Below are 19,340 nucleotides of genomic sequence, written 5' to 3'. Positions count from 1 at the left end.
GACACTTGTTCAATTATCTTGCAGTGAATTTGAACACAAGTGTCAAATGTGGTAGACTATTAAGTTCATGTCATTTATCATTGCTCCTAAGGAATTCCATACTGCTACTCCTGACCAAAGAGATTTTCAGTATAGTGGGCAGTTTTCAACCTCAACATAATCAATTTATGTCTATTCTTTATTTTTTCTTTCTCATTGACGATTAGATGTCCTTATAATTAAAAACATCAAACATATGCGCTACCAGCTGAATTTTGTTAGACTTAGTAAAACTCTTCTCAAAAGATCAAATCTTAATTCCTCTGATCTTTCTCCTAACCCTTTCCACACTGGTTTTGTTGGGTTTTTTGGGTTTTTTGTGTAGGAAGATTAATTTTAACTGGTGGATAAAACTGCACATAATATTCCTGAATAAGTCTTGCCAGGACTTTGTATTACATCACAACTACTCTTCCTGCTTCTGGAAATTCCACATGTAGTCTAGGAAAGGTCATGCACCCTATATCTGCTTCACGATGGTTGCTAACAGACCTGGTGATTGCCTGGTTTTATTTCAAAGGTATTTTGGTGAGTTTTCTGCTCCTTTGACAACGTTACTGATGTTTCTTGTTGCTAATGTTTACTTGACTGGAGGGACTCTGGCTAGGCCATACGGAATGAAAGCTTTTAGTCTCACCTCTCAGCGTTAGGGATGGCACTCACACGTTGCAGCTACTTTTTGAAAGGTGGAGTGTGTTGACAGTGTACATAAGGCAAAGAGTGTCTGCCCTTTGCCCCAAATCTTTAACCATTTTAGCACTGTAAAGAGCTTAGTCCTAATGAAGTTGTGGGAAATTTACTTAAATCCATCCTAGACTGCAGCACCGTGCACCTTTTGACAGGCAGAAGTGCTGACTTCAGCAACTCCTGTCCTGCTCTTCTGGCCACAGCTCCTACTTTTGAGCAGGCCTGAAATGTTTTGGTTTATTGTGGGGTTTGTTTTGGGGTTTTTTGTTGTTGCGGGTTTTTTTGGGGGGTGGAGGTTGTTGGTTTTGGGGTTTTTGAGTCCACAATAATTCTATGCTCCACTTCAGTATTGCCTCACAGTGGTTTGAACTAGCAAAAAGTGAACGAGTGTCTGGGAAAAGATGCAGGACAGGGATAGGACCACAGAAAGCTCACATCACTACTCTGAGAAGTGTCTGCTGAACCATTAACTTCAGTCATCACCACCCCTAATGGGGCTGCAGAGCTGTATGAAAGACACTACATGAGAATATGTGAGGCTGCTTAAATGAAACCAAGTCCTTCATTGGGAGCATTTATATTTGACTTAGGAGATGTGAGCTGAAGCAACAGGCTTATGCTGAAACTCCTAATCCATAGCAGGTCTATTGAGTATAAAAATTTTCACGGTTATTTTCTATTCTTACCTCAACGGTGAAATAAACAGAAATTGCACTATCCTAAATTAAAAGCATGTACGTCTCATAGGTTATGTAGAGCGAGATGAAAACCTCGGTATTGTTTGAGAGCAGCCGGACTTGCGAGTTTAAAGCTGCTGTACCTTAGCTTAGAACACCAAAACGAGAAAAATCCCATTTGCAAACAGACGAAGCCTACTACAGATCAGGCAGTATTTGGACAACAAAATGGCTGTGGTTGTGGCTATAGGTGATCCACAGGAGCGCAGCTGGAAGCAGGGGAGCGGGGAGCCCCGAGCCCGCACTCCGGGTCCGGCTGGCGGCCGCGCTGGGGCGCGGAGGGGCCGTGCCGCAGCTACCGAGAGCCCGTCCCAGGCACTTACTGCGGGGCGCTGCGAGACGCGGGGCGCGCAGCCCGGAGGCGCACACGGCCGGCGGCTGCGCCTTCCCGGCGGGGCTCCTGGGCCGCGGGCCCCGCTCCGCCGGGCCGGGCCGGGCCGGTGCCGGAGGGGCAGCGCGGGGGCTGCGCGGGTCCGGCGCCCCTCGGGGCGGGCGCGGGCCCGGTGCCGGCGGCGCGGGGCGCAGGCGCGGGGGGCGCGGGCATGCGCGCTGTGCGGCGGGGAGCCCGATCTGATAGGGAGCAGGGGCTGACACTACCCCCGTGTGGGCGGCGGAACGTCCCGAGGATGACGTGCGGCGTTCTCGAATCCCGTGTCTCGCTCGCTCGCTCGCCGCCGCCGCCGCCGAAGGAAACGGGAAAAGCAACAAGGAGGCAGGAGCAGGCGCGGCGCCATGGCGGCCCTGGAGCGGCCCGTGCCCAGTCCCGAGGCGTTCCTGGGCCAGCCCTGGGCCGCCTGGGTGCGGGAGGCCGCCCCCCCGCACGCGCACGGCGCCGCCCCCCCGCACAGTAAGGGCAGGGACCGGCCGCGGTCCGGCTCCGCACGCCGCTCCCCCCGGAGCGGGGCCGGGGTCCGGCCGGGCCGCCCCCCCCTCCGCTCCCCTCCCTCCTCCCGCCGGGCCCGGGAGGTGCCGCCCCCCCGGGCGCTCAGCTGACGCTCGGCCGAGCCCCCGTGCCATGTGTGCGGGAGGCGCACGCCGCGCCGCGCCTGCCGTGCCGCTGCCCCGCGGCGCTGGGCCGGCGCCGCGGTGGGGGAAGGGGGCGAGGGGGAGGATGCGCGGAGGGGCCGGAGGATGCCGCGGGCGGGGAGGGGGGGGCGAGGGTGCTGCCGCGGGGGGCCCGGCGGTTCCGCTCCCTGGCAGATGCTCCGACCATTGTGCTTTTGCTGTTGCAAATAGAAACACTGCTCACCTCCTCACCTCTCCTCCTCCCCTCGCCAAACAATAAATGCACACCTCAGGGCCCTCGGCGCTTCCTGACTCTGCTTCTCTTCTGCAGGTGTGGATCTGGAAGAGACTGGAAAGGAGGGTGGAAAAAGCAGAGAGGTTATGAGGCTTAATAAAGAAGGTAAGTGGCTAGTGCTGGCACACCTCTCTACCTGTCTGTGTCTTGGTGGTTGTGAATGACTGTGGTTTGGCCTTGACAGGGTTGTTTGATAGCATATGGATTTCCCTGCCGTGAAGAGCGTTTCAGGGTTGGATACATGCAGATGACTGTCACTGTGTCAACTTCTTTTGAAGTGCGGGTATAACAGGTGTATACATGAAACTGGCAGACGTGGTAAAAGATAACACAATTTTGAGGCAAAAGACAACTACACATCAGTGGCCATATTGGATTTTTTTGTGAACCCTGTCCCTTGGTGCAACGTTCCAGTTGCTCATGTGAAGATAAGCATATAAACTTTAAACATTATATTATTATTAGCAACTTAGTGGAGATCTTTTCCCTTGCAGTGAGAAAGGGCTTGTTAAAATCTTTGATTCAATCACTTTAGCTCAAATTGCATTTTATTCTTCGTTGGCACGGCTGAGTGTGACCTACAAGTCAACTGAGCAGCCAGCATCAAATACTATCTGAAGTTACACTAACCCATGCGTATTATGCAAAAACAAATAAAATTAGTCATTGGGATCATAAGTTCTTCTGGTACCATCAGTGTGAACAGGCAAATTCCAGGTTAGTGATATTTGCCAATATGCCAGGCCTGTCACAGCTCTGTCAGCTGTGAGAGGAGAAACGTTTTGTTTGTGATGTATGTCATTAACATCATGCTGAGGTAACACCTAGTGCAACTAGTGAAATGGTTCAGGACGCTTTTTCAAGTAGCTTTCTGTTTCTGTTTCCTTAAGAAAGTGCTTTACATACACAACCTTCTGTCTTGGGAAATACTTCTTGGGAAGTCAGTTAATAATGAACGATACCATTATAGTTAAACTTTGGTGTGACTTATTCATACTGAGAGAAACCCCGTTATTACCTGTAATGTCATAATATATATTCTGAAATGATGTTAAGTTTCTCATTACATTACAGTTGTCATTACACATGCGTTCGATTTTGAGCATTTTGGCAGCTCAAAGGAATCTTATGTTTTCTAAACAAGCTCTTGAAAAAAGAATGAATTAATGAGTAATGTAGATTTGTGTGATAAACTACAAAAATTGTATGGAGTACGCATTAAAGTTATTTAAAATACCATAAAACTTCTTTTTGAAAGACCTTTACAGAGATGCCAAGCTTAATGATTGTGTTCCTATCTTGATTCTTACGTGCCTGAACCTCTCTATTTTGTCAGCCAAAGATAAGTTAGCAGCAGAACTGGGATTTTCATGTAGTTATTTATATGTAAAAGGTTCAACGCTCTGTACGTCTATCAGTAATGGTGATTCAAAAATAATTGAGCAAAAATTTTACCACTTCAGCTGTGCCTTCATAAGGAGCTTAATTTGTTGAGATGAAATGTTTTGTGCGCAGAAGTACTTGAACACAAATTCCTATTATAAGCTTGGGACATAAAGATTGAGGCGTCTCTACTCCTTAGTTATACATAATATGTAAATTGTTTCCTAGAAAGATTCAGTTTAAATTATCAGTTCTAGTCTTGTTTGGTTTTTTGGGGGGTCAGAACCATCAAAGGAGCTCTATTTAAACTCACTATCCAGAAAAATTACTTCCAAACAAAGCGTAATGTCATTGCTGACATTATGATCATGACAGGTGTGAAGCACTTACTGGCTTTTATAGTACTTGTGTCATAATACCGTGTTAAAAATCCCAAAATTGACTGTTATATTTAGAAAATAATAAGCCTTAGGGACGTTATTGCTTTCAAGTAGTAACTTAAGTTAGATCACTTAGAAATAACTTCCATGAAGTTTGAATAAATTAGTATGTATCGAAATACTTCTACTATATCCACTTAGGCAGTCTGTTAATACAGGTGTTTTCACCACACCCTTCTGTGTCTGAGCACCCACTGTAAATCTTCCTTGGGACTCACAGTCCTTATTAATAAAGGTGATAAAGGTAGGGGAAATTTCAAGAATTTGATTGGTCTGCAGGAAACATTTCTCATGTATTTGGCAGAAATGCTTGTGTTTATACTCTGACCTTGCTCGCGTGTTGTGTGACATGTTGAATTTTTTTGCCTACTTTATTCATAGAGGAGGGTTGTGGTTATGATCGGTCTGAATACAAAACCCAACACCTTTATTTTTTACAATCTTACCAACTGGAGTAGACCTTCTTAATGGCATCTGTGATGCCAGGAGATTGTAAGTGGTGTCTTAGAAAAATCAAATGTTATTTGTAACCTACTTGTATCAAGTAATGAGGGGGGTGGGGGTGCAACAGATAGACAGGATTTTAAGTATCAAAAATTACTGACTGTTTGATAAAGACAGTGTAAAACCTGGTCTCTCTGCACTTACTTCTTCTCATATTTGTCTACACTTCATCATCTTTAGTTGATGGGACCAGGTTTATGCAGCCATTCTTTTGTAAGCAGTTTAGCAAGAAGAATGAAACTGTGCTGAGCGTGGTGGGAGCTAAAGAGTGGGAATATGTTGAACTTCAGACCACAAGGTGTTTCACTTTGGTTTTGTAGAAAAACAATGGTTTTAGGTGGCAGAAAGTGCTTCCAGTTAGCTTGATCTCTGCTTTGCTGCCTCCTTTCTTGTTGAGTACCGTGTGTTTAAAGTGATAGGCTGCTCTTCTTCCTCACTTTGGGCCAGGAGGGGATGTGGAAGGCAGCATTTCCTGGAGGTGGGGGGCAGGAGCACTGCCTGCCAAGTCTCTGCGTGGCTGAGGGGTTGGTACGTGCATCCCTGGGCAGAGGGGTCACAGTCTGACTGTGCTGTTCATTTCTGTAATGCAAGAGATGCACCGTGTGCCCCATCTTAAGGGTAAAAGTAAAGACACAGAAGTATTGCTCACTGCTTTCCTTTATTCTGCAGTGTATATGTAGGCATAGAGGGAGAGAAATTTCCTGAATGTTTGTTCAGTTTTCTAGACAGAATTGCTTTTTCCATGCTGATACTTACTTGGAGTTTTCCTATAGCAAATGCAGTCTGCCCATGATTGACTTTTACTGGCATGTGGACTTTTAGAGAGGGGATTTCAAACTTCCAAGTGTTCACAGAAAATGAGAAATTTTATACATAAATGTTTGTGCCAGACAAAAACCCCAAAAACTTATCTGCTTATCTAATCAGGAAACTGAAACAGTATTGTGTAACTTATCTGACAAATCACTACCAAGCAACCGGCTTAGCTAAAAGAGGGGTTATCAGAATTAGGGCAGCATTTAGAATTTATGTTGAATTTTAAAAGGTTGAATGGCATATTTGAAGAATTGATTATTTTCTTGCAGATAGGAAGCAGAGTAAAAGAAGTCTGTATTTGAGAGTTTGTGTTCTGTAATACACCACAGTTATTGTGTGCCTGAGGCAGGTACAGTGTTCTGTTATTATCAGCCATAACCTGTAAATGATTATAGATTGATTTTGGAGGGTTGTGTTTTACGTTATACAATATTTGGGAAAATAATGAAGAATGGGATTTTTTTGGTTTCACCTACAGAACTTTTATTAATTATAGGTTTAGTAAAGTGCAAGCATTGAGTGTTTGTAGATAGACACAGGCTGTAAAGGAGCAAAAGATACCGTGTGTATCTTTGTGAATCACAGCAGAGTTAAATATGACCTATGGGCTTTAGATCTGTGTCTGGGTACTTGGTGTCATAGTCAACTTCAGTTTCCCAGTTCAGTGGGTTTGTATTATTGAAGTTTCAATCTGATGATGTGTGTGTTTTATCTTAGATAATCTTTTCACTAACCATACTGATTCATTATTGTTTGATGTTACAAATGTTATGTAAAAAATTCTAATTGTTTTTCTGATTTTGTGTTGAGATTTTTACTGTTCCACCCTAAACTTGACCATTTTACTTTATGATTACAGGTGCAAACTGGAGTTTTGAATCTATGGGATAATTGTTTGCAATAGATTTTTTCCTATTTTCACATCCCACACAAATATCTGGTGGAAGGTTTTTTGATAAATCCTTTGGCAACATTACTACAAAATTAGAGGGATACTGATTAGTTTTGCTTTCAGTATCTTTTTAATTCCTCAGAAATATATGTTGTTGATTTTGTCATTCTTCTTAGAAAAATAAGAAGTTAAGGAGGTTAGGTGGCAGTAGGGAACACTTCTGTAGGGGGGAAAAGGATGTGACATACAACATTCTACTTTATGAAAAGTAAGAGGAAGAGAACTGAAGTTATTATGGGGAGATTGTGAAAGAAGAGAAGACAAAAACAGCTGGTTAACCTAAACATAGAGATTGGAGTTAACTTTAGTTATTATTTATTTCTTTTGTTTACTAGTGGTATGCCCGTGGTGCTATTTGTCTCCTTTAAAAACATACAAAACAAAAAAAAGTAAAACTATTCTTGTTTTACTTACCACCTTCATCTTCCACCTTTTTGTGGTAGTAGAGAATGTTAGGGCTGAGAGGGAAAGAAAATTATAACAAGGTTTTAAACACATACTTCTAAAGAAAGAAGTGAGATTATTGAATTTAGACCACCATAGTTGGTGATTTGGGATTGGTTTTGGTTTTGCAGTGAGCAAAAGAGAGGGTTGAATGTTGTATAATTTTCTGTCTCTTCTCTCTAAGGTAATACAGTCTTTCAGAGATATTGATTCTTAAACACATGTAATGTTCTGTGGTGTTTGATGAGTGAAAGAACTGAGAATTGGCAGGGCACAAAACTCGCTGTTTTCAAGAGAAACTTTTTCTTACCATTCTTATATTTACACTGGGAATAAGGACCCCGTAGGGTCTTTGTTTAGGGTGAGAAATGACAGTGGGATTGAATTCTGGTATGTGTGTTCTGGTGTGTGACTGATCAGTTCTATATATGATATCTGGTTCTGATATTTTTATTTTTTTACATGGATGGCTTCTGCAAGGGGGTGGCATGTCTCCTGGTTATGGCTGTCACCTCATTTAATGTGTTTCAAGGAATGATGACAGAGGAAGAATGAAACATTATGTATGATAGTGCCCAGAAAATTTAGTCAGAATTGTAGTTTATCTTCATAGTTGCATAGTTATTTTCTGAAACCTGTCCTTTAGTTCTTCATCCCACACAGTGGATAAAAGGAGTGGAGTAATGGTAAGGCTCTCTGATCAGACGTTCTGTGTTTTGAATCAAGATTTTGATGTTTCTGAATATGCATCTAAAACTCTTGTGCTGTAAATTACTTCATTTAAAAACCTGGTTTTGTTAGGTGCACGTATCTTGATGAAGTGCGTTATTTGTGCATCAGTTCTTCTGAAGTGGTTAGATCTCCTGTTGTTTAAGGTACTTTTTTTTGATTGTGTGTGGGGAAGCCATGTGTGATTCCCTGTCAACTGCCAGCACTGTCACTAAGGATCTGTCTCTGACATTTCTTCTACTAGTTGTAATTTATAAGCAGACTTGAGAAAGAGGAAAATTTATGTGTTTACTAGAGGGTACCCCAAGCCCTGCTGTCACTTCAGAAAGTAAATGACTTTGTATATCTGATTTTGATTTAGATATAAAAACACGTGTGTGTCTTCATGTTGATCTGCTTCTGTATGTAGTTAATAGTTTATAGATGAAATGTAGATTACTGTGTGTTAAAAAGAGACTACACAAGACCTGAACCATTTCCACTGTAAAGTGGAGTAATTTCTTTTAAATAGACCTTTTTTTCTAGTTAATTAAAAATTAGGACATTATCAGGTTCTGTTTTACCTTTGGGCAAGAAAATACTAGCCATTTAACCAAGGCTGAGGTGTATGAACAAGGTGAAAGCAGTGGAAAATCCTGTAGAAAACATTTCAAATTACATTTTAAGCTGTGAATCACAGGAGTCCTGTAGGCAGAAAGCATAAATTTCTCATAGTTAAAGTGAAAGTTTCTGGTAGTCACTGCATGCATTACTAAGAAAGATCACCTTCAGTAAAAATAATATTGTTGCTATGAGTGTTTCTTAGAGTTAACTCCAATATAAGTTTATCTGAATGCCATGACTACTCATTATTAAGAGTGATTTTGGAACAACTAGCAAGAAAGATTTTCCATTTCTATGGGCACAGATTAAATTACTGGAAGTTTCTGTATTCCAAGTTCGACTTGGTACAGAAGTTCCTCACCTTGTCTTTCAAAAAGCTGATTCAGGAGTTAATGGTACAGGATGCCAGGTGAAGCTGGTATCTTTAAGTAATTAATATGAAGCAAAAACCCTTGGCAAATGCTGTCATGACACAGTAAGGGTGTTTGACAGAGGTCTATCAGCAAGTCTATAGCAAGAAATCTTCGCTGGTTCTCTTGCTGGATTAGATGTTATGAGAGTAAAAATGTCCCAGTTTTTTATCGCAGAGCTATGCAGCTGACTAAGCTGACTCAAATTGAAGGAAGACTCCAGCACAGCTACTTGAAACTGGTATGGAACAGAGGAAAACCAACTATGGCATGAATAATTTCTCTCTTTTTCTTTTCTGTGCCACTTTCTATCATTGATTTTAAGGGACTGGTTTTGTCATAACTTTTTGTATGGCTTATTAAAAATCATGCCTGATAGCCACTGATGTTGCTGGGGAAGTGAGCTTTCTGATTGCTCTTGGTCTTGTACTCATAGAAATGTCTTCCTTATTTCTGAAATGTTTAGCTTATTATTTAGTAATTCCATTTCATATTTTACTAAGTTGTATAATAATACAGTGCTTAAGCCCAACACTATTCCTATCTCTCTGTTTACTTGACATTTACAGTTTACTTGACTAGAATTTACAATTATTTGGTCTTCCAGCTTTTTGATTTCTGTGTTCATGTATTTGCAAAAAAGTGTGTGTTCTTTGGCAAAAAAGAAGGGGAGATTTCCTGGATCAGAAGGAACATCAGCCAGAAGTAGCGAAGAACTTGCTGACAGAAGTTCCAGGTTCTGCACAACTTCTGGTTCCAGTATCTGTCTAGTGCAGTTTCACTTAGTGGGCCCCTCCTGAATCATCTGTAAAACGGAAGCAGTTGTGTTGTGACAGAGCTGTGCGTGGTACACAGGGGGTTAGGCTGGCTTCCCTTTCCGTTCCCTGGGAGCAGGTGTGCAGCAGAAGAGACAGAAGAGTAACTGATGAAGTAGCATCAAGACATAAGAATGACTGGCAAAGGGCAAGAGTTCGTGGGGTTTGATTCTGTGTGATCTTCTTTATTTTGTTTATATTTGTTTCTATTATACAGTGTTTTATGTTTTCTGTCCAGTCATTCTTTCTCTTCCTACTGCAGGGGACTAGACCTAGGGGGCAGGCAGAGTCTGGGAATTTGAAATTATATTTGGATTGAACACTGCTAATGTCGTATCAGTAGTTGTTGAGAAGGTTGCTGGATCAAAATTCTGTTCTCTAGCAAGACAGAAGAGGATGGGACTGGACCTCTTCAGTAATAGAATAAGGTGACTTGAGCTTGTCATCATTTTGAGCTGAAATGGTCAGAATGGAAGCTGAGCTTCAAGGAAATGTAAATCACTATGTGTATTTACTTTTTAATCTCTGATAAGTACCCTGTCCTCAGGTGGCTTTCAGACTGCCCACTTGTGATTGTCTAGATTAGGTAGGTTATCATGTGATAGCATATTCTTAGTTGTCTTACTGAGACAGGATGATACAATGATGTACATCTGAAAAGTTTGTTGGACCATGCCACCACAGCAAGCACTGACAGAGCCAAAACCTTGTTTGTTTGGGTCTGATAATGGAGATAGTCAGAGGACAATGATCTGGAAGAATATAAGTAATTGATCTGTTACTGCAATGACTGGGAAGGCAGTATTATTATTTGCATAGCAAATAATAGTCCTAATGCCTAGCAGCCCCATCAGGCACTCGATGCTACTGTGCAGGGTACCAACAAAGGGAGGAAGGGTGTGTGCTTGTGTGTGTTGTGAAACTGTGCCGCAGAGAACTAATTTTTTAATGCATGACAAAGCAGGAGTTTTAATATTGACAAACAAAAGCACTTAGTTGCTCAATGTGATAGATGGCTGACTTTAGCCTAAACTAAAGTGACTTTCTTAGAACAGTAGCAAGGAAAGCTTTAAGGTGATATTTGGATGGCAGTGAAGTAATTTTGCAAGAGCTTGGAAGGTATTCTTGCTCAGGTGTGGAAATTGGCCTGAATGAAAATACAGGCTGGTTGTTGAAAGCTTTGTAAGTGGATACTGATGTCATGAACCAACTAGAAATGTGAACAAATGGTGTGACAGCAAGTAGGATGTGGACAGGTGAGTGCTCATAACACAGAGGAGCCTGGAAAGCGAAGATGGCTTGTTCCCAATATTTAAATTTGGAATGGAGGATTGTGCATAGAAGGATGCAGAGAGTAAAGCAGCATGGCAATATTGAAGAAAGAACTTTTGGAATAGTGTGAACAAGCAGAATAATATTTGTCAACATGAAAACTAAGAAAATGTGTGGTGAAGGCCCACGCAAACGTTTAGCACTGAAGATGGTCAGAGCAGACTGTGTCCTAGGCATGCAAGGCAGGAAGAAGCATTTAGATGTAGATGTAACCTGAATAAATGGTTTAAGAGAGAAGCTACTGGCAAAGATGACATAGGAGTTTATCATAGTATTTTATATCCGAATGATGGACAAGTTGATTATACTGTCCAGGGTGATCAAGAGAGGAGGTGGAGAAAAGAGGGTAGGAGTGGTGAGATCTAAATTCTGTTCTGGCTGTACTGAGCTGAAGCAAACAGCTGCTCAGTGGCAAGAGGTGTCAGATGGAATGAGTTCTTTTGTTTAGACGTATCTGCTGTATTTGAGACGTGTTCTCAGGAATTGAATGCAAAATTCTCAGACATAAAAGTAACAGCAAAAGATGCAACTCAATGGAGACCTGCTAGAAGACTAAGGAAGAATAAGGAGCCTGCCAGTGCTCTCTGAAGAGCTTGGTACAGGGAGGATGGGCGGTAGGAGAGGGGAGAGTCACGGGAAGTCAGAAACTGAGAGTGAATGCTTCAAAAGGATAAAAACATTTAATTTTTCTGAAGAATGCACAAGGGTAACGGGTGATGGAAATGATTAATTTGTGATGTTGCAATAGTAAAAGAGTTTTAGACATTTTAGTGGGAATAGTTTCACTGTATTGCAAGGGACAGATGAAGGAAACTCATGCTGAAGTTAGAGAAAAAAGTGTAATTTTTTTGTCAAACAGAGCATAATAAGCTTGGAGATAAAAGAAGGACTGGAAGGGTAATGTAGTTGGAGAATCAAGGGGTCAGAAGCAGATTACAAACTCAGAAAAGACTGACAGGCTGTCCTGCTGTCCTGTCAGAGTGGGAGTAGATGGGAGATGTGAGGTATGGGCTGATGTGAGTGAGGCAAGGAAGGAGTGGGACAGATGTGTTTTACATCTATTGTATGAGGGAAGAAGGGAGAGCTACAAGGGAGAGGAAGAGAGTGGGAAGGAAGAATGTGAAATGGTTATTATGTTTTCTCACTTTCTCTTGGAATAAATATTTGCATTCTATTGCAGAGAAAGAAATAGATACAAAAGAAAAGGTTTGAGGAGTGAGTCAAAAGTAGGAAGAAAAAAAGGCTGAAATTGCAGGTGTGGGTTCAGCTCAACTGGAGGAATGGCACAGATTAGTAAGCAGCAGGAGAGAGAGAGAGAGAAAATGTGCGATAACCTCATTTTCAGACTGGTTCTCTTTTTCCACTGCAAATTCTAGGACAGGCGAGAATATAGCAAAGAAAATGGATATTAAAGACAAATGTGAGTTCAGGATTGGTGGAGTTGGACCTAGTACTGGCAAGCAGAGCAAAAACCAAAAAACAAAACAAAAAAAGCTCTTAGAGGAGAGAGAAGAGTGTCTGGTCATATCTATCACATAGCATGATAGACATGAAAGTAGTAGTTCTATTCCTTGCAGTGCATCATAAGTAGATAATATGTCTATGTGATTTGTTACATACTGATACTGACTTGTCCTTCCTGCTTCCAGAGCTGAGACAAGGCCATGGGATTGCATTATCGTGGACTGGGCCCCCGGTAATGTCGTACTGCTCAGGGTGTATCGTGAGAGCTTGGGCGCGGTGCTGCGGGAACCATGGTTGTATGGCTTTTGCTTGTCTTGCAGGGCAAAGCAGCTTGTTCCTGTCTACATGCTACAGGCAGGCATGCTTTATGATACAGCACTTTTTTTTTTTCTCTGAGAAAGCAGGACTTAGTAATTTTAGAGGGGTTACACAGAATGGCTGTCATTCATGTCATTCAGTGTGTAAGAAGTTAATCTCAGGTTTTCACATCTCTTGAGTAGATCTAAACAACTGTTTAAAGAAGAGGAAAATGCTGTGGGAGAGATTTGTTCCTTCACGCGCAGAGCATTGAGCTGATCCTTTGACTTGGAAGGCTTTATTCATTACCTTGCCTGCCTTTCCTAAGCAACTTTCTGCATGTCCCTGTATGTTATCAATGTTCAGTCATCCCAGCAGCTTATAGACGTCACCATGCAGAGGTGCTGAGAAAACAGGGAAAGAAAAACTCTTCAGATTTTCTCTTCAGGGTCTCTCAGGTGTTTTTTTGTGCACTATCATGAACTTTTGTGGTTCTGATTGTATTCATGCTTTTGCTGTATTTTTGGCTTTTTAGAAGACTTGGAGAACCTTGGGCAAATATATTAAGAAACTGAATGCATGGCATGGAAAAACATGAGGAGAAATGGGAGGAAAAATGTTTCAGCTCTTGATATTATGGTGAGCTGTGTGTATAGTGCTTTTAATAGAGTCTTCGAACATTCTGTGCTTGGTGTAAGTTTTCTTGAGCTTCTCTCATAGCTCACAACACACTGGGTGTGAATATTACCAAGCCTTCTAGGTATTTAAATTTTGAAAGAGGTAATGCAGCTTTACATATTTTTGGGTTTCTTGCTCATCAAGAAAAATTATTCTTGACTGCATTGCCCAAGGAGGGAATGCTACGAGTTTTATTTTGTGGCATTTATTATTCTTTCCAGCTTTTCAAGATACCTGTTACTATTCTGACTGTTTGTTTTCCAAGCTCCTTGGCAAATCAAAGGTATTGTAAACTTTTATTGCTTTCCTGGAAGGTAAGAGTGTATCCTCTGTGGGAGTTCTAGTAGGCTTTTAATTTGTTTTGAGGGTTTTTTTTAATTCCTTGTAATTAAGCATGTATTTGGAAAAGTTCTAAAGAGTTGTGGCATATATGTGTTCAAATGATGTAAAATATAGAACTGTTAGCTTTAAAACAACCAGATACGGTCTGTATTTCTGGGAGCTTCCAATACATTTCAGGCAAAACCATAAGTAGTGTATGTTGTAAAGACAAAAATCAGTCTATGAATGTTGAACAATTTTGTGCAGTAAGCTATTTTAAGGAGGAATTTGAAGGAGGTAGAGAATAATTAGTTGATGTGGAGGAAGGAGGCATCAAAGCTGATAGTATAGCACACAGGAAAGTAGCATACAGAACAGATTTCTAGTGAAAGCAGTTCATTTGTAAAAATAAACTCTCCCAGTTTGGTTAATATTGTCTTACTGTCTCGGCACTGGAAAGCAAAACTAATTGTAATTGCCAGACTGCAAAAATAACATAAATATTGAAAGATAAATCTTAATCTTTCTTAGCTCTGTTCCCTAAACATGTCCTCTGTTCTCCAAATACGTAAACATTCCCTTTATTATTAGGCTTCAGCTTCATCTGTTCTCTTGAATAGTGCCTTAGTTTTGCTAATGGCAAAAAGTGAAGAGAAACTAACACATTGTGCATGCAACATTTGTTGTTCTTTTACACTCTTTTGCATTCTTTTGCACTCTTTCTTCTGTATTAGTGTTTTTTCTGCCTATTTGTATATTGCAGGCTTGAAGCGTGACATGCAAAATTCTGAACAGTTTTGACTCTTGTTCTTGACTATCAACCTTAGAATGAGCCTGTTGTGTCCAAATTTCTGAAGTTTAAATTTTTTTTAGGAGAACCCCTTAGATGTGGGCTTTCCATGGCAAATTTCTGACGTACCATGTGTAAGCATAATTGTGCCATGGAAATAATACACAGAACAAGTGCTTTTGAAAACTTGCTCATTTTAGTACTGTGAGCTTATGAGAGAGACTTTCCCTGTGTTCAAAATCATTATATTGAAACTACTTTGAGTAATAATCAGGACAATGTGTATATATCCAGAGGAAGGGTATGAAATAGGATTCACATCAATGTGAGGAAATGCAGAGGGAATGAGTGGATGGGAAGAAGTCATGAGAAGAAACAAGTTGACTACTGATGTTTATAGATCACCTCTCTTTGTAAAAAGGCCCAAGGTGTCCTACCAGCCAGGTGTAGAATTTTTTTGTCACTGAAAGTGGATGGGCAGACATGGCTGCTGCTGCTGAAAGACCAATCATACCTGCACTGGAATTAACTGAAAGAGCACTGAAAGCCTACTCTCCACTGATGGGGTATACTCCAGTCCTCACTGAAGTATGTAATTGCATAACAATTTCAAAAGGAAAGGAACAATGCCTTATTTCTAGATTACAAAGAGAATACAGATACAGAGAATATATTTATTTTATGGGGGGTAAAAGAAAAAGCAAAGTACCAGAGCACATTACCTTTCCCTGTGACAGGTTGTGGCAGGCTTTATTGACTAGCACTCTGTTTACTGTTTTTCAAAAGTTGATGCTACCATTGGCACCAAATTTTGCTTGTATTACATTTACTTACATTAAAGTAAGGACTGACATGCTTCAAAATACATTGCTAGAGTTTATCTTTCTCTTAAAGAACGGTTACCCAAGCCACACTTAGAAGAATAAGTCAGTTCTTACTACAGCAAAAACTTGCAGTACTTCGCTGTGTTTTAGTAAGTCACCACATATTCTAGTATGATGTTTTTCAATAATTTTTAAATTTCTTAAAGGCAGAATTTGATGTTACTACTCCAAAAGCTAGATTGCTTGCTCCTTTTCTGTGCAAGCATTACCATCATATTTTCTGCACCTGCTCTACCAGTGAGGACCAAATATGCTAGGATATGGTTTTATAATCTCTAATCGGATTTTTTTGGCAATTTTTCTTTTTGTTGTGTTATGAAAATGGTCATCCTAGATAGTTCATGATTTTACTCTGCTTTCTTTTTCATCCAGGATAGGAAGGGGAACTAGCTGGTGATACAGTAATAATTGAAGATTATAACTGGCAATTAATTTTCACTACATGGGTAGATTTATAACATTAGCAAATCCTCCATGACTAGCCTGCAGCTCTGCCTTTTGTCTGGAAGAACACTGGCTTTAGCCTGAAGCAATTTTTTGTTGTGCCCGCCAGATTTTGCTGGGAATAAAACCTGCTGTGACCACCCAAGCACCTCAAGAGGTGAATATATAAATGAGCATCAGAGCCATAGTGCAAAATACACTGGGAATGTTGAGTTTATTGAATGAAATAGTAGTTTAAATAGGGAGCTTTAAATTGTGTAACTATTACATGATTGCAGTGTAATCTTTCTCTCTGCAGTTTTCTCTTGTAAAATGCAGACACTGAATTTATATGTTTCATCATACTTGGAACTTATGCAGTTGGGATTAGGAATACATGTATTTTTCTTTACTACAAACAAGTAAATTTGGTCATTCTGAATTTTTTGTATTTAACAAAGCTAGATCAAATATAAGTAGAGTTGGAAGAATTGCTTTTGAGGGTTGATTAATTGAAGTATTACTCCTTGTGCAAAGCAGTCTTGAAGGAGGCTAAAAGTGCATGACTGGGAGACTAGGGGGAGGTGAGTAGTGCTATATTTTATACAGTTTTACTGAAGTGTTGTATCCCAATTCTCATATCCACATCTGGTGTTGGAAAAACTGGAAGGAGTTCAGAAAAAAATCTATGTTAATTTGAGGCCTGGATAATCAGCTTTAGAATGGAAGATTTAAGAAGCTCAATCTATTTAGTTTATCAACAGACAGTAGAGGCTACCTGCTAAGTCTGTAAGTACTTAGACAGGGTAAAGGTATCTGACAGTTAGATGGTACTTTGTGAGGTAGATTAAGGGGATTCTCATGGCAGAAAGCTGAAGCTAGATCAGTTCAGACTGGAAATAAGACGCAGTTTTCTAATGATACAATTAAATAAGAACAGCTTATCAAGGGGTGTACTAGACTGTCACACAAAATCCTCACACAAGGCCCTGGTTTTTTCAGTGGAATCACACAGTGCTTTAGCCAACCTTTGGGTTTGAGGCTAAAATAGCATGATTAATTTCTATGACCTGTTTTAACATAGAAAGTCGGTACAGATGAAAGGAAGATTTTTGTTCTAACTCCCTAAAATTTCATACATTGCTACTGCTACTTTTATTTAAAAAAAGAAATTCCATGTGAAAGATGAGGTGATAAAAGCAAAAGGAAGCCTTCTAATCTCATGAGTGAGAAAAGACTCTCCTTTAACAACAGGTAGAAGGAAGTAACACTTTCCAATCTTGTTTTGTGTTTTTCTGGTAATCAAAACCAGTACTGTCCTTCCAGTCATTAATTCTAAGCATAACTTCATTTACCAATGTAATTGTTGGCTTTTTCAGAAGCATTGCAGATAATTTGTGTCTTCTTATTGTAAGGTCAGGTAATTGACAGCTGGACTTAAACACTTTCTTCAACTTTGTGAAGCAAAGCAATCTTTTTCAGCAGGTTTTCCTGGTGCTGCCTTCTTGGCCATGGATTTATGAGAATATAGCAGGGCAGTCTTTGTGGTAGAGTAAAAGACTCTGTAATTTCTAATGAATTGTATGAGAACTCATTTTATCCTACTTTTTCCAAAGAGACAGTAGGAGTTTTTTGAAGGATATTATTATTTGTATCATTTAGTTTGCCTCTTTTTTTGTAAAATCACCACCAGTATGAGTGAAAGTGTCACATTTTTCTTGCTGACAGCAAGGCCAGTCAGTGCTGATTTAAGGTAGATTCAACTTAGTTGGGAAATGTATGTGGGGTTAAAAGAAGCACATAACCTTCTTTTAAAGGTTTTCCAGCACCAGTCGTCCTATAACTCTTGTAAGCACTGTATACAAAATAAGTGGAGAGCAAATGTGCTGCATCTCAATTTATAAATTCTTCACCCTCATCCCCTTACCAGTATTGCTGCCTCCAAAAACTGTAAAAAAAAGGCAATGTGAAATGATGTTCTAAAAAAAGAAAATAGGCAATATTGAATTTCTTTCTATTAAATATCAGGGTTTGGGGCTTACACACCCAACAAAAACTAAAGAATTGGAATAGAATTTGTGGTTGGTTTTGCTGCAGTTGGAAGGGCTGACACAAACTGTGAATTGGACAATGAAGTTTGCTCCAAATATGTGTTAGTGTGTGTTCTGTTGTAGAGCCATGTGAACTTTGAAGCTCCATGTGGACTTTTTCTGTTTGGGAGTGTACAGGGTCACACATATCCTATGCTACCTTGTAGTGATTCCATGAGATTCTAAAGGTTTAAGAAATCTGAATCTTCCTCAGTTCCTTATTATTGCCTCTGATAGTGTTGCACAGCTTGATGGGTATCTGATCCATCCGTTTTTGGCTGAGTAATTGCAAAATATTTAAAAGTTTATATTTGGAGTCACCTTTAATATGACTTTATAGTGAGGTGGACTGAATGTTTGGGCCTTGTCGTGGTCTCCTCAATAGGTATATCCTGTTATCCAGTAAATGTTAGATTAGGTCAGGATCTGCTGTAAGGCTGTGGAATACTAACAGCCATGATCATCAATCAGATGATTTGTCTACTTAGTCTTCCCAGCATCATTTAATCCATACCTGCATTTAGGTAAATTGTATTTGAGACTGTGGCAAATATGACAACAAAAGATGATATTTGTTTTGACATAAGGCACTAAAAAGGGTAATTTCTAATATGGAAGCAAGAATTCAAGAAAGACTTGAAAACCTGCAGGAAGGAGAGATTCATTAAAAATTGGAGGAAATAGTCACATGAAGTTTTCTGGCACAGTGTGTACAACCGAGGCAGTGGTTTGCTGGGCAGTGCATTAGGCAGATCTGTATCACTGTTGCTGTTGGATAATGATCTTTAAAATGTGTGGAACCTTGGTGGTACTGTAGAAAGCTCAAGGCTTCACCTTCCTGTGAGGTGCTGTTTCTCATGGCTGTTACTCAAGGTGGAGGTTAAGAGCACCAAAGTTCTTTTCATTTGCTTTCTAGAGGAACAGAATAGTTGTTGAAAAAAATCATGCTCTACCTTGTCATGCCACAGTCTCAAAGTTTAAATGGATTAGGACTGTCATCTTACAAAAGTTGTGCTTGCTTCAGAAGAAACAAGATGCAGAGCTTCAGAACCTCATGTAGCTCATGACAGCACCAAATTATTCAGGGCATTTTCTTGGCTCTTTTTATCAGTGTCCTACCTACAAAAAGGCAAGGCATCTTGAGCCATGTGTTTCCATCTGATGTCTATTGATTACAAAAAAGCCCTTCCTCTCTTCCCCAC

General features: G+C 40.4%; 1 protein-coding gene across 4 annotated transcripts in view; it reads left to right on the top strand.

The window, feature by feature from the left end:
* The first annotated feature begins 2,125 nt into the window (after positions 1-2,125).
* ATXN7L1 (ataxin 7 like 1) overlaps positions 2,126-19,340 on the top strand; it is a 111,760-nt gene continuing 94,545 nt past the window's right edge. For 2 of the 4 annotated variants that reach the window (XM_033057815.1, XM_033057814.1), the window contains exon 1: positions 2,800-2,868. In XM_033057815.1, the coding sequence (XP_032913706.1) occupies positions 2,850-2,868 (19 nt within the window). In that variant the 5' untranslated portion in view covers positions 2,800-2,849. Of the gene's footprint in view, positions 2,311-2,617; positions 2,869-19,340 lie in introns of those variants that run through there. The other 2 variants (XM_033057816.2, XM_033057817.2) reach the window with 2 other exon arrangements.

This window comes from Catharus ustulatus, chromosome 4, assembly GCF_009819885.2.
Source record: "Catharus ustulatus isolate bCatUst1 chromosome 4, bCatUst1.pri.v2, whole genome shotgun sequence".
In the NCBI taxonomy this organism is placed as follows: Eukaryota; Metazoa; Chordata; class Aves; order Passeriformes; family Turdidae; genus Catharus; species Catharus ustulatus.
The sequence above is the reverse complement of the archived record's forward strand: the minus strand, read 5'-3'. Positions and strand labels throughout refer to the sequence as shown.